The sequence below is a fragment of the Carcharhinus amblyrhynchos genome, chromosome 1 (assembly GCF_965287045.1).
Source record: "Carcharhinus amblyrhynchos chromosome 1, sCarAmb.v2.hapA, whole genome shotgun sequence".
NCBI lineage: Eukaryota > Metazoa > Chordata > Chondrichthyes > Carcharhiniformes > Carcharhinidae > Carcharhinus > Carcharhinus amblyrhynchos.
In genome coordinates, this window is record NC_137324.1 from 54,795,859 (window position 1) to 54,812,341 (window position 16,483).

The 16,483-nt window shown below is 41.5% G+C and overlaps 1 protein-coding gene across 1 annotated transcript in view; it reads right to left on the bottom strand.

The window, feature by feature from the left end:
* dcc (DCC netrin 1 receptor) overlaps nucleotides 1-8,129 on the bottom strand; it is an 844,821-nt gene extending 836,692 nt beyond the window's left edge. Inside the window, exons 1-2 of the mRNA XM_080199927.1 lie at nucleotides 7,973-8,129; nucleotides 7,533-7,853 (exon numbers count right to left, since the gene is read on the bottom strand). Coding sequence (XP_080056053.1) covers nucleotides 7,533-7,853; nucleotides 7,973-8,129 — 478 coding nt within the window. The remainder of the gene's footprint in view (nucleotides 1-7,532; nucleotides 7,854-7,972) is intronic.
* Nucleotides 8,130-16,483: the final 8,354 nt, after the last annotated feature.

The window sequence follows — 16,483 nt, forward strand, 5'->3', positions numbered from 1 at the left end:
GCACCCAAGTCCACGCATTTTTCTTCCCCTTGTTACTGCAGAGAGATTTCCAGGCCGTCAGGACATCCAGAATATTAATATCTGACTAAAACTTGATAAAAAGAATTTTTTGGAGGATGGTAATCTTCTGTGCATGGTCCTTTGCTTTGGAGAGAGAGAGAGAGATCAGTCTTTCAGACCCATTAAATGTCTTCAGGATCTGTCTTTCTCAATCTAAAGTTGACAGGAATAATCTAAGATGCATGTCTGATCTGAGATTGTCCCAATCAGGAGCTAGCTATAATCTGCCACAACAGGTTTCTGTGAGAAAATGTGAATTTACTCAGTGTTTCCTCCCCGCCCCCCCCCCCCATCCCCTCCTTCTTAATGTATTAGCAACTCAGGTCAATGGAAAACAGAAGCACTCACACTAATAAAGCAGCTTTCATGACCACTGGACATTCCAAAGCATGTTCCAGCCAATGACACACTTCTATATGTGTAGTTTCTATTGTAATGTTGGACATGCAGCAACCAATTTGATTGGTTAACAGATATGAAGCAGAGAATGGGCAAAAATGGGACTCTTAATTGGCAGACAATGAAGAGTGGAGTGCCACATGGAATAGTGCTGGGGCCTCAGCTATTTACAATCTATATTTATGACTTAGATAAAAAGACAGGGAGTAATCTAAAAGGTAGGTGGAAAGGTAAGCTGTGGGAAGGACACAAAAAGGTTGAAACCAATTCGCTCACAGCAAAGACCCACAAACAGTTTTGTGATATTTAGAAGATAATCTATTTTTGATAGTATTATAAATAATAAATTCACGAATTATTGGAGCCTGTAACAAAGGAAATGTAATAATTGTGGAGGACTTGAATCTTCATCTTGACCAGTATAATTAAATCAGCAAGGGTTGTCTCTAAAATAAGCTTGTAAAATGGTGCAACAGTTCTTTGGAGCAATACATTCTGGTACCATCTGGGGACAAAGCTATCTTGTACCTAGTATTGTGTAATGAAGCAGGTTTAATTAGTAACATAATAGTAAAAGATCTACTGGGAAATAGTGAATACTGAACATTGTATTGAATAATACTATGATCACTATGAGCCTGATTTTACCATTGCGTCGTACCCAGGTTTCCAGATACGAAAACCAGGTAAAGTCGGGCATGAGGCCATTAATGCAATTTGCACTGCGTCCATACAAATGCCCACTGTACCAAGGCCCAAAAATTGCCGTGATCCAAACCGCACCCAAAACAGGCGCAGTGGCGATTTAAATGCACTTGCATGCATTTAGCTTGAATTAATGGGCTGCCTGCCCAACTTTACCAGCATTTCCCCCTTTACTATCGCGTTTGTCCATCCAGATTTGGTGTGAAACAGACATGTTTGGCAAAGGTCTGTTTCAGATGCTCCAGCTTTTGAAGAGGTAAGTTCAGAGCTTCAGTGGCTTTCTGACTCAGATCGATGATGGGGGGGGGGGGGGGGGGGGGGGGCAGGCAGGGAATTGGGCCAGAACATTCTCTGGTGAGGGGAGTGGGGGGGGAAGAAGGAGACGGGTCAAATGTATCTCTGCTGAGGAGAAGAGGGGGGTGAGGAGCGAGGAAGGAAGCCCAATCACTCTCTGGTGTTGGTGAGGGGGAGAAAGAGGAGAGAAGCCTGATCATTCTGTGGTGGAGGGGGAAGCTAGGTCATTCTCTGGTGGTGGGGGGGAAGGGAGGAGAGAGGCCAGATCGTTGTCTGGTGGAGGGAGGGAGCAGATCGCTCTCTGGTTGAGGTAGGGGTTGGGGGGCAGAGGCCAGCTGGTTTTCTGGCTGCGGGGGAAGAGGGTGACCAGATGGATCTCTGGTGGGGGGAAGGGGGTGCAAGGTGATCACTGCCACTCTGCGAGTGATCGTTGCGGGGTGGGGGTGGGGGGGGGGGGGGGCGAGGGGGCAGATGGTGGTGTAAGGGTGGGGGGGGGGGGGGGGCGCACGCAGAGGGTCGCGATAGGTCTGGATAGTGAGGGGGTGGATAAGGGGGAGTTATGTTGTGGGGGTGGGGAGATGTCTGTGGACGCTATCATTCCTGCTTTTCATTCCTGGATTGCTTTATCTGCTTTTTGTGGCCTGGCAGCGATATGACAGGAACGGGTTTCTTTTCAAATTTTTTTTTCCACTGCGTGTGCACAGTTGAAGGCTCCGATCAGAGCTGCAGCATTTCAGGTACGATAAGCCACACCCACAGTGCAATTCAGACCTGCAATTTTCTTTTTCATGCTAAGTATGGGGGTGCCTGAGAACAGTTTTCCAAGTGGGATCTGAATTGTACCCAGATTCAGCACTTGGAATCAAAATAGTAAAATCGGGTCCTATATCCCAATGGATCTTTTACCATTATATTACTAAATATGACTAGAACATGCCAGTGTTGTTTCACTAATAGAAAATCCTGTCTGACAAATTTATTATAGTTTTTTAAGGATTTAACTAGTAGAATGGATAAAGGGGAACCTGGAGATGTGGTACACCTGGATTTCCAAAAGACATTCAATAAAGTGTTGCAGAAAAGGTTAATGGACAAAAAAATGTGCTCATGGAGCTGGGGAGCATGGATGGCTGATTAGTTAACAGATATGAAGCAGAGAATGGGCAAAAATTGGACTCTTTTAAGTTGGCAGAAAGTGAATAGTGGAGTGCCACTCGGAATAGTGCTGGGGCCTCAGCAATTTACAATCTATATTCATGACTTAGATAGAGACAGAGAGTACCATACTTGTACAGGGTTTTGGTGAGACCACACCTGAAGAACTGTGCGCTGTTCTGGGCATTTAATAAAGGGTATACTTGCACTGGAGATGATACAGCAAAGATTCATTAAGTTAGTCCCTGGGATGAGGGGGTTGTCCTATGACGAGAGGCTGTGTAAATTGGGCTTATATTCTCTGGAGTTTAGAAGCACGAGAGGCTATCTTATTAAAGAAAACAAAATTCTGAAAGGGCTTGATTGGACATTGAGAAACTGTTTCCATTGGCACAGTCTCAGAATAAGGGGCTGATCATTTAGGACTGGGATGAGGAGAAATTACTCAAAAGGGTTGTGAATCTTTGGAATTATCCATCCCAGAGAGTTATGGATTCTCCATCTTTGAATAATTAAAGGCTGAGTTAGACAGATTTGTGGTCCCTTCGGGAACTAAGGGATATGGGAACAGGAAAATTGAGTTGAAGCCCAAGATCAGCCATGATTGTATTGAATGGTGGAACAGGTTTGATGGGCTGTGTGATTTACTCCTGCTCCTATTTTCTTATGTGCTTGAGGGTTTATGTCTGTTGGTGATTATGTAGAATGTATAAACAATGATGGAATAGTCCATTGGCATTCACTGTTTCGGCTTACGTGAAGAATAGACCATTCAGCGAAGTGCCAGAGATCTATGTGAACCTTCTTTCAAAAAAAGGAAGAACAACTTAAAAAAAAATAAACTATTCTAAGTTGACTCTGCTTTAGAATACAACTTGCATTTAAAGAGGTATACTTGGTAGAAATCATTCTGCCTGAAGGGAGCATTATCCAGTTTCTTCTGCACCATAGATCACTGACAACAGGAACAGCCCCAAGAGGAAAGGAAGAAAATGTTGGATGCTTTAGGTATAGTTAGGATTCATTAATACCAGAAGCTGGTCATTAACAAAATGTCAAGAAACATCCAAACCCTAGCTTTTGCTAAACTTGGATCTTCCATTTTCTAATGGCCCCGACAGCCGAGAAAAATGCTTTTAAAAATTACATTACAAAAATCAGGAAAGCCCTCGAGATTTTTTGCGTGAAATTATTCGGCACTGTTAGTTTGAAGGTGTGTCTGATTGAGAACTATCATGGCTTTATGATCCATACATAGGACTGAGAAGCATCACAATTATCACCATATCACAATGCGACAGCATTGTTCGGAGATGATGTGTTAATTGAAAAGTTTCAACATTTAGATAATCCCTGAGTGTCTCTGTTTATCATATATCAACCTATTGCTACAGTATATGAAAGTTCAATCTGTCAATGTGTTATACGCTGGGAATTCCTGACAGCTGTATATATGAACAAGGACATGTAAAATACTATAGTAAGTCACTGAAAGATAAGCAGATTGTAGATAAGCTTGTAAGAATAGACTCAGGGATTTTGGAAATTCACAACAAAATAGTGATTTGAAGAAGGCATTGCAGGGGTATCACTGGACGCTGAACACAGCATTCTTCTTCAGACATAGTTCTGGTGGTGGCTGGAGATTACTAGTTTCCTTCTTTAGACTCAAGTCTGAGTAGTCAAAAAAGCTTGTCTTCCAGAATTTCGGACTAAACATGGAGGAAAGCAGAGCAGTGTTGCCTACTGCTGAGTCCTTGCTTCCAAAAACTTGCTGGGACCATTTTCCTCCACATTCTTGAAGCATAATATAGCACCCACCTCTTTCTCTCCCAATCATGTGTAAATTATGGTGAGAGGGGTGGCTTGAAATCCCACCCCATTTTCCTTACCTACAATTGATCCCCTCTAGATTAAAATGCTAATTTCAAAGAAATGTTGGGGCTTACTTCTAGCAGATAATAGGAAGAAGAGTCCTTGCAGACTAGAATAGAATGCAAGCAAGATTCAGAAGATCTAACTGCAGTCCTTTGCCATGTGGATTATTTTGGTGTTTGCATCAGGAACTGCAATTAAGATTGTTTCCAGGAGATTTTCAAGGACAATTAGGGATTGGCAATGAATGCTGGTCTAGCCAGTGACAGCAACAGCCCTTGAAAGAATTAAAATAAATATTGTGATCTTTGGACATCTGAAAAAACGACTTTTGCTCACACCTCTCCTGTTCCACTGCCTGAGGAGGAAGAAGAGGAGCAACATAACATTTAGCACAGAAATTCCAGTACCTTAGGCATCCTCTGACCCATTGACTTGAGCTCTCTTTCTCTCTTCAAAGACACTGCCAGATGCTGAACTGAAATAGATGTATAAATACTGTGGCTACAAGAGGAGGCAAGAGGCTGGGAACCATAGGGTCATCGAGTTTAACAGCACAAAAAGAGGCCCTTTGGCTCATTGTGTCTGTGCCAGCCATCAAATATCTATTTATTCTAATCCACTTTCTTTGATGAAGAGGGTGAATTGTAAACTGCCATCTAGGGGGCAGTTTTAATCTATTCCACTGGGCGGAAAACTCATGGGATTGAGTGAAGCTCAGCTGATTTTAAAATTGAGGAGTAAAATCAATGCTCCACCCAATCCAACGGGTTTCCCAACTAGTAACTTAGGCTAAAATACCTCCCACCCCAAAACCTCCAGTCAAAATAGGGAGAGGGAGAAACAAATGTATATATGGATGGTGGCCTCACATCTCTAGATAATGTTGTAAGGAAAAGTATGTTGATAAAGAAAAAGAATCTTGAAACTTTAGGGCAGTGACTCCTGAAGTGATGGTACGAGGATGTGAAGGGAATCATTGTCAGAGATTCCCTGGCCATGCTTCAATCTCTAAAAGTAGATCCACTGCTTACAATGCCCTTTTCCCTTTGAAGAAGAGGGTGAATACCAGTATTATTAGGATCAGCTCACTTTTATTAAATGGCAATTCTCATTCGCTGGGCTGAACTTTCTGGGCTCTTTGGGACAGCCTGGGAGATGAGACTGCTGACAAAATACTGGGAAAAAACATCAACATCTTCCCACTGCCATGGCACATTGCCAGTGACCGGAATGTTGACAATTTGGATGCCTGCAACGAGGCCAATTGAATCGCATAAATGATCACTCAAGGGTCACATCTTGCCTTGGTGATCATCTCAACCTCCCTTGGGAGGACCAACCACCAACACCAGTTGCTCTGCATGTTTTGAGGGTGCTATCTTCTTCATGGGCAGTCTTAAAACCTATAGAAGGGGAGCCTTGACAACAATGGTTCCCTTACAGCGAAGTGCTTCATGAAACACCCACCCTCTGCTTGGCCTACATGGCCCACCTCAACTCTCTTCAAAGGTGTCCCACCATTGAGGCTCCCTGAGCCTTGGAGCTTAGCAAGGGCCACCATCAGCAGTGGCACTACTAGACTGCTGAACTTCTGACTATCCCAAGAGCTGCAGGACCATTCTTAATTCAACAATGGCCTCAGCCCATTAATTGGCCACTACCAACAACGTGCTGCCCTGGGTCCTGCTGCTGGTCAAAACCACGTCACCTTTTGCTTCCGGTCCCGGCAGGCTTAACTTGATGGCGATCAGAACAATATTATTAATTTACATTTACAACATAGAAATAGGCGAAACTGTCCATGCAGATGTTGATACTTCACAGGAGCTTCCTCCCACCCAACTTCATCAAATCCTATCAACGAATATTCCTAAATCATCTCCAAAATAATTTTGCATTCCTTTGTTATGATAGTGTTTAGCTATCCTTCCACATCAGAAATGACAGGAGAAAAACAGCAAGTTGCCAGAATACCAACATGAGAGTGAAGCAAAACTTATTAAATTCACATTTAGGTTGCAACAGGAGATAAAGAAAGACCATCTGAAAGTGTAACTTGGTTGTTACATTGTGCAGATTACTCTCATTAACCATGTTCTAAGTGCCACTTAACCTGGTTTTTATAGATGTTTATTAGGTTGCACTCTCTCCTGCTGCGTAGACTGACAATGAAAACTGCTCTATGTTTAATTTGCTTGAGCACAAAATATGCTGCGTCATATGGTAGTATGGTGAAAAATGTCATACTTGTATGTTTTTGGCATATTAGTGCATCCTTTGTCATTTTTACTTTTCTTTTTCATATTATATTGCCATAAAATGTAAATTTCCTATGAGCCTATATCTTTCATGATGCAGGTAAACCTATTCATCAATTCCAGTCGTAAAATATAAGTTGTAAAATTTACTGTTCCTATCATCAGACAAGCAAGTCATACCATCCAACCAGTAATGCACTAGGTTTTCTTCACTTCCGGGAACAGTACAACAGAACCATTGCTTCACCTAGTTGTATGAAGGACTTGTCAATTACAGCCAGTGCAGCTCACTGGGATTGCTTCAATTCAGGTTCTTCAGGCTATATGGGAGATAATCAAACTTCCTGATTGATGCTTGGCGACTCTACAAGGTTATATGAACATCACAAGAGGACAGGGCCAGTTCTGACGTTGATGTCCCTTTGAGTTGAATAATGTTGATTCTCCACCTGCACAGATTAAGGGAAGCCCTAGTTTGGCAAGGTACCCAAAGGGCTGTCAACACTCATGGAATCATATTTTAGCATCAGTCAGCACTCTCAGTAAAGAAAAATCAGAAGAGGGGATCTGTATTATTATTTTCATTAGAATCCTGTTGACAGTAAGTCAATGGCTCTAGCTTTCTGGCTTACGCAAATTGTGTTGGCAAGAAAATTGTGCTTACAGATTTTAGTATAAATAAAAATGACAATATTGGCAGAAAATAATGTAGGAAAGGACAAAACAAGGAAATTAGACTCAAAGGAATTTGTCTAACTGTCAAGTTTAGTATTGTGTGCTTACCTGCCACAGTTAGCCGAGCTGTTCTGCTCACTATTGTCCCAGCCCCCTCAACTGTGGCCTCGCACTGGTACAGTCCTTCGTCAGGTCGATGGTGCTTCGAATGGACCACATTCTGCACCATTAAGGATCCATCAGGCATCAGCTGCCGTCTCTCATCCATTGCCACGTTTAAGAACGCTCCGTCTTTTCTCCAGCCAATAACCACCGGGCCTTGGTCTGCTGTTGCTGAGCAGTTTAGTAGGAAAGACCCTCCACGCACAGTTACTGTGTCCGAAGGCTCAGAAACAAACCTCAATGATATAAATCTTCTGATTTGGGAACCTGAAATAGAAAGGAATAAAGATGTGGGTTAAAAATTGAAAAATGTACTGGTTCAAACAACCCTGTATCAAGTTATAAATTACTCGCTGTGCCTCAACCTCATTTCCAATGATGCTCACCATTTGTTACCTTGTTCAGTGTTCCAATACCTCCGCCATCAACTACATGCAAGTTAAATGGAAATCCAAATATGGTGAATTTCACTTTTGAATAATAAATAAATAAATAGATAAGCGACTTCATCACTGAGCACATGATATCGATATCGATACTCATATTCACATGGCATGTGCCCTTGCATTGTAACCTTTCACATAGCAGCATGCATTTTTTTTTCTCAGCTTTACTTTGTTACTCATATTGGTTATCTGCTAAAATGGTGTGCAGCACAGATTCAAACGCAGAGAGGAAACAGAATTATCATTTGAGATTTGTTACCAAGCCATCGAATAGAACTATTAAATCCTTATAGTGCAGAAGAAAGCCATTCAGTCCATTGAATCTGCACCTACTCTCCAAAAGAGCATCCTGTCCAGGCCAACAGCCCCGTCCTATCTCCATAACCTTACACATTTACATTGGCCAATACACCTCATCTACACATTTTTGGACTATTCACCCAAGTTCTGATGAAAGGTCACAACCTAAAATATTAGCTCTATTGTCACTCCAAGGACGCTGCCTGCGCTGCTGAGTATTTCCAGCATTGTCTGTTTTTATTTAAGATTTGCCTCATCCACAGTATTTTACTTCTGAAAACATCAGGCTTTATTAAGTTAAAGGAGCTACATGATTCCAAGCTCTTGTTGTTGTTGACCAAGCCTAGAATATTCACTGCGAGCCGGGAATTTCAAGCTATATTCCACTGGATTTTTTTGAATCGGCCAGATGCCTGAGTTAAAGGACCTCAGTGATGGAGAGCCAGTTATCCAGAGATCCCTCATGAGATTTATCACTACCTGCACAATTGGCTCATAGAGTGCCGATAATGCTGAACCTGTGATTCATGTACTATATGCTAGTTCCACCGAATCTGTGACTGATGCAACATATAAGAGTTCCACTGAATCTGTGATTACTGTAGTACACAATGATTGTTCTGAGTCTGTGACTGGTGCATTGCACACTAATCCTTCTGAGTTTCAATGAATCCAGTCCATTTATGGACCGGATGTTGATCATTTGCATATATTGGCATGATATCTCTCTCCTGCTGCTGCTGATGGGAGAGATTCAAATTTGCTGCATTGAGAGGCCAGAGAGGCACTCACTGTAATCTATGTTGCTGCAATGGAGTATCATTGTATCCCCAGCATTGTATTAGTTGTCAGGAAGCCAAAATATCTTTCAACAATTTCTATTAGCAATTTGTCATTTTTCTGTTGTAAATTCGCTAAGGTGGAAAATCCTGAAATGCTGAATTATATCACATTTATGTTCCTCTCCAACATCAGCGGTCTGCTTAACATATATCAACCCTGACATCAGAAAACTTTCACTAAATCCTACAGATTGTTAACAATATGCATTGGCACATTTAATAGAAAACATAGGCAGGTGAAACAAGGTGAAAAGAAATAAATTGAATCAGACGCATCAATTGACATCTGGTGACAGACTGACCAAAATGAATGAGTGGTTTTAAAAAATACACATTCACTCCTAAATGGAGCAGCAAGCAATAATAATCTTGGTTTGTGGTAAAACTTCACACATCAGGAATTTGCTTGAAAGTAATCTGTGGCCTTTGACTTTTCCTGAGGACCTGAGGACATCACAAGCAACCAATTTGTTCTCTTCCTGTATTAGAGCCCCCGCTATGACACTGTCTGCCCAGATAGACTTGCAAATGTTCTTTTTCTCAAGGAATGAATGAAGAATAAATAATGAGCAAGGTTTGAAGTCAAAAATAAATTTTCTCCCAGCTCTCTTCATTCCTTTTACAGATATTGGCAAGTAGGGACCAAGCAAGTCAGTGAAGAAGGAGATTGCCTACCAAGGAAGTGATAAATGGATATCATAGAGTAAGTCACTTCCTCACAACAAGATTAAAAGCAGCATTGGCAGCTAAATAAGTTGCTGCCCAGCCTCCAAGACAGGATATGGAGTATAGCAGGCATGGGGACATAAAGAAAAGAACAAAAGAAAATTGACTGACAAGACGATATGGCACAGAAAGAGCTCACTCGGCCCTTCATGCCTGCTGTAAGAACTATCAAGATAGTTCCACTCCTCTAGCCCCATACCATACCCCTAGCATCAATTAAATTCTTTTTTGGAAGTTACTGCTGAATCTGCACAATATCAGGCAATGTATTCCAGATCACAACAAACTGCGATGTAAAAAATATCTTCATATTGCCTTGCATTCTTTTGTTAAATTTGTGTCCACCGGTTTCTGGTGTTTTTGCCAGTGGAAACAGGTTTTTCTTTTGTCACTGTAAGGATAACAACTCAGGCTTCTCCAGCCTCTCCATCCAACTAATATCCCTCATCCCTGACACTTCCTTCTTCTTTTCCCATGTTCATATCAACCGTCATTCTTTTGCATTTGGCCAGTGGTTTTTGAACCAGATGCTGACCTGTTACTGACCGTCCCCATTGTGGTAGGCAGGGAACTGGCACCAGTATGTGTACCCTGGCTTGCCTGGGTTCTTTTGTAACCAACTAGTCCTGCCATGGGTCTTGAACTACAGGGAGTTGGTGACATTGTGGTATTGTCACTGGATTAATCTATCAAGAGACCTTGGGCAAGATCTGGGGACCAGGATTCAAATCCCACTGCAGCAAATGGTGATATTTGAATTCAATAAAAATTTGGAATTAAAAGTCTAATGATGACTATGAAGCCATTGTCGATGGTGTAAAAACCCACCTGGTTCACTAATGTCCTTTAGGGTAGGTAATCTACCATCCTTACCCGGTTTGGCCTATGTGTGACCCCAGACTCACAGCAATGAGGTTGACTCTCATGTGCCCTCTGAAATGAAGGGCAGTTAGGGATGGGCAATAAATACTGGCCCAGCCAGCCATGCCCACTTCCCGTAAATGAATAAAACCTGGATCATTCTGATTCAGAGACTAGCTCTCTAGCCACTGAGCCACTTCAGCTCTTCCCGCATTCCAGGCATTATTCTAGTAAATATTGGTAAGAAAATAAAAATGCTTGTGTAATATGTTGATGTGTGGGCAGTTCATATTGTATTATTTTCTAATGTCAGGAACAAAGGAACAGCAATAACCAAATGACATTGGCAGGACAAAGGAGGAGTCCCTGTACAGTCAGTATGAAGAACTTGGCACCAATTAAGATGCAGGACCTCAAAAGTCATAACCTCTGGATTATGACCTGAGCCATGTGCAAACTGGCATGGGATGAATCAGAGATGATTGCATGAGTGAAAGACTGGTGTGGGAAGTGAGTTCCGATTCGTGGAGCATTGGCACCAATACTGGGATCTGTACCATTGGGACTGTTTACACCTGAACCATGCTGGGACCAGTGTTCTGGCGAACCGCATAACTATGGAAATGGAGAGGTTTTTAAACCAAGAAATGGGAGCAAGGGATCAAATATAGGATGATGTGGTAAATCAAAGAGTAGAGACAAGACAAAAGAGAAAGGTATTATTATGGGACATGAAAAACAAACCATGACAGGAAGGGATGGATAGCACAAATCTAACAGTAAATCAACAGATGAGACTGGAGGTTATAAAAAGATTAAAAGACAAGACTAAAGGCTGCGTACCTGAATGCATGAAGCAATCAACAAAACAAATGAACTGAGAGCCCATATAGAAATAAATAGGTATAATTTGATCGCCATTAGGAACACATGGCTGCAGGAGGATTTGGATTGGGACCTGAATATTAAAAGATACAGGACATTTAAGAAGGATAGAAACCGAGGAAAAGATGGCAGAGTGATTACAAAGAAAAAAGAACAATACAACAGGAACAGGCCCTTTGGCCCACCATGCCTGCACCGATATGTGGTTTCTATCCCTCTGTTCGCCTCCCGCTCATATGTCTACCAAGTCACATCTTGAACTTTGCTAACGTGCCTGCTTTTACCAGCTCACTGGCAGTGCATTCCAGGCACCTACCACCCTCTGTATGAAAACTTGCCCCACACATATCCCCTAAACATACCCCCCATACCTTAATTAAACCTGTGCCCTCTTGTAGTTGAAAACTAATTCTGTTAGTTAATGATGATATTAGCACAATAGAGAGGGATGTCTAAGTTCAGGAAATCAAGATGTGGAAATGGTTTAGATAGCGATGAGAAATGGTAAAGGCAGGAAGTCACTTGTGGGACGTACTGTGCTATTATTAAAAAGTTATAAACAGGGCGCATGGATAACTTCAAAGTAATCAAGCAGAGTCAACATGCTTTTGTCAAAGGGAAATCATGTTTACACAATTTATTGAAGTTCTTTGAGGAAGTAACCAGTGCTGTATATAATGAGGAACCAGTGGATTTACTGTACTTAGATTTCCAGAAGGCATTTGATAAAGTGTCACACTAAAGGTTATTGCAGAAAATAAAAACTTATGTTATGGGAGTGACATATTGGCATGCATAGAAGATTGGCTGGCTAACAAGAAGCAGAGAGAAGGCATAAGGATCTTTTTCAAATTGATGAGATGTAATGAATGGTGCCACAGGGATCAATTCTGGGTCTTCAACCATTTAAAAATTATATAAATGACTTAGAAGAAGTGATGGATGAGATGGTTGCCAAATTTACTGATGATGCAAAGATATGTACGAAGCTCATCTGTGAAGAGGACCTAAGGAGGGTACAAAAAGAAATAGATAGGTTAAGTGAGTGGGCAAAGATCTGGCAAATGAAATATAATGTTGAAAAATGTGGAGTTGCCTGTTTTCACTGGAAGAATAGAAAAGTAGATTATCTAAATGGTGAGAGATGACAGAGCGCTGAGGTGCAGAAGGATCTGGGTGCCCTAGTGCATGAATTGCAAAAGGCTCATAGGCAAGTCCAACAAGCAATGAAGAAAGCTAATAGGACATTATCAATTACTGTGAGGGGAAGGGAATTGGATAAAAATATAGGGAGATTATGCTTCAGTTGTACAGTACACTTGTGAGACCATACCTGGAATATTATGTACAGCACTGGTCATCTAATTTAAGGAGGATGTGAATGTGTTGAAAGTAATTTAGTGAAATTTTACCAGACCAATACCTGGAATGGGTGGGTTGTCCTTTGAGTAAAGATTAGACAGGCTAGGATTGTATCTGCCGGAATCTAGAAAAGTAAGAGATGACTTGATTGAAACATATGAGATTCTGATGGGATTTGGCAGTGTGGATGTGGAGAGGAAGCTTCATCTTGTGGGAGAATCTAGGTCTAGTTCACTACTTAAAAAAAAAGTCACTCAATTAAAACAGATATGAGGCTCTCTTCTTGAAAAGGAGATGGAAGCAGAGTGTTTGAATATTTTTAAGGTAGAAGTGGTTAGATTTTGGGTAAGCCGATGGGATAACAGATTATCTGGGGTAGGCAAGTTGCAGATTTAAAGTTACTATCAGATTAGTTGGGATCTTATTAAATGGTGGAGCAGGATCAAGGAGTTGAATAGCCCACTGCTGCTCTTTGCCCGTATGTTCAGTTTACTCAATTAATCTGAATATCCTTGATTAGCAGAAACCTATTAACAATAATAATTAAGAATAACAATTGACATAGCATCCAGACCCTTTGTTTCTCCCTATCTACCCATAGTATTTTCAAAATGTTAATCATATCACTCCTTAAATGTTTAAATTCCAGGGAACATAATTGTAACCAATGCTTGTAATTTAACATGTGGATTCCAGTTACTGTATTCTGACAAATCTACTTTGCACCCAGTATAGCCTTATGTATCCTTCCCAAGGTTTGATTGCCAGAACTGAACGTAGTATTCTAGGTGTGGTTAAACCAAGGTTTTGTACAGTTATAGCATAACTTCTAACTACTTGTATTCCCATCCTCAAGATATTAAGGCCAACATTCCTTCAGACTTTCTGATTATTTTCTGCATAGGCCCATAATAAAGGGATCAAGGGATATGGGGGGAAGGCAGAATCAGGATATTGAAGTTAATGACCAACCATAATCAAGTTGAAAGGTGAAGCAGGCTCAAAGGACCAAATGGCCGACTCCTGTTTCTAGTTTTTATGTTTCTATAATATTGTAGTGATTAAAGCACATGGGCCCTAAATTTCTCTGTATTTCCATTGCTTCTAGTTTTCCATGACATGGCGGCAGAGCTGAAAACACTGCTGCCTCACAGCGCCAGGGACCAATTCCCAGCTTGAGTCTGTGCAGAGTCTGCACATTCACCTGTGTCTGCGTGGGTTTCCTCTGGGTGTTCTACTGTCCTTCCACAGTCTGAAAGACATACAGGTTAGGTGCATGCACCCTGCTGAATTCTCCCTCAGTGTACCCAAACAGGCGCCAGAGTGTGGCGACTTGGGGATTTTCACAGTAACTTTATTGCAATGTTAATGTAAATCTACTTGTGGCACTAATAAAATAAACTTAAATTTAAATATAAACCACTGGAAAATATTCTGTTCGATCTCTATCACTTTCAAAGTGGCTGACCTAGCATATATTGAAATCGATTTCAATTTTTTTGCCCAATAACAGTTTTGCCCAATAACTTAATCTGTTAGTTGTAATTTTATCTACAGTGTGTACAATACCTCCAGACATTGTATTAATGCTAATCTGGGATATATGGCTCTCCATCCAGTCATCTAAGTGTTAAATAAATAATGATCATTTGAAGCCCAAACACAAATTCCTGTGCCATGCTTTGAGACACAACCTATCTGTTATTGGACTTGCCCTTTATCCCGACTCACTGTCTCCAGACACTCAGCCAATGCCTTACTCGGGTTCAATTCCTGGCTTGGGTGATCTATGTGGAGTTTGCACAATGTCCCTGTGTCTGCATGGGTTTCTTCCAGGTGGTCCGGTTTCCTCCCACATTCTGAAAGATGTGCTGGTTAGGTGCATTGACCGAACAGGTGCCGGACTGTGGCGAGTAGGGGAATTTCACAGCAACTTCATTTATAGTGTTAATGTAAGCCTTACTTGTGACTAATAAATAAACTTTACTTTATGGATATTCCACTGTCTGTTACTTAGTCATCTCTTCAAGAAATTCAAACAGGCTCAACAGGCATGATCCATATACAAAAACAAAATATTGTAAATGCCGGAAATGTTCAGCAGGTCAGACAGCATCTGTGAGAAGAGATATGATGTTCATGTTTCATGGTCAATGAAATATTAGAACTGGAAAATGTAGAAATGCAACATGTTATAAGCAAAGACAGACAGAGTGGGTAGTGGAGAACAAAACAGAAGTTCTATGATAGGGTGGAAGACTGGAGAAATTAAATGGCAAGAGGAATGATGGTGCAAGACAAAAGAATATGATAAGGAAAGAAAAAGAAACAAATAGGGGAATTTAACACCACTACTCTCAGTGCCAAGTTTAAAGATGATGGCATTTCACTGCATGGAAAAGTGAGAGATGGGGACCCAATGGCTTTCTCATTTCTCCCCGATTAAGTGCAGAGTGGGAAGGCTGTCCCTAAGCTAGTTGAAGCCTTTAAGCAAGCAATTATTGACCTTTTAAAGGCCTTATTACAAGAACTTGGTGTCTGATTTTGTGACACAGCATCAGCAAGGGGAGGATACACTGAGAAACATCTGCCTGCTTCCTTCCTGCCAAAGTTAGTGACCCACTCCCCCAAAAACCCTCATCCCACCCTCATTCACATCTGGCCTGGATCTCTTGGTGGTCTTAAGTCTCTGATGGGTGAATTACCTGCAGCAGTCATTGTATCTGGTGGCACTGATTGGCAATAGAGACCGGTGGGTCATTGACTGATAAGCAGCTCTTGCCAGGCAGGATTTCCAATTTAGGGACCCTTGACCTCAGAGAAGGCTTAAATCCAGACAGTTACATACTCGATGTATGCCTAATCTTGATGGCCATAATTTGGGGATGTCAGGGTTGGACTGGGATGGGCGCAGTAAGAAGTCTCACAACACCAGGTTAAAGTCCAACTGGTTTATTTGGCTTCACAAGCTATCGGAGCACTGCTCCCTCATCAGGTGAGTGGAGAGGTGAGTTCACAAACACAGCATACATGGAGAATTAATTCTGGTGGACCTGCCCTTTTGGAGGTAACATGGTCTCCTGCTGGTTCTCAAGCTAACAGGCAATTTATGATTGACTCTCGCCAATCATAAATTCTGCCCAGAAGGTATCTGTAGGGGAGATGCAAATAGGAACCACAAAATAATCACAGACAGCTGCTCTTTGAAAAAATGGGGGCAGAGGTTAAGATCTGTAATTGTTGAACTCATTGTTAAGAGCGGAAGATTGCCTTCTTGACCAGCTCTAAAATTTCTGTAACTAAATGCACGTAAATGTTCAAAGATAAAGAAAAAAAATCACTTTTCTTTGAAACTGCTGTGACTTTTTACTGCTGTTGCTCACAATGCCAACCTGAAGATAAACCTCTTGTCGTCTCCAGTACAATTCTGAAAGTTTGGTCATCGTAGCTAGAGGGGCACTACAATTCCTCAGAC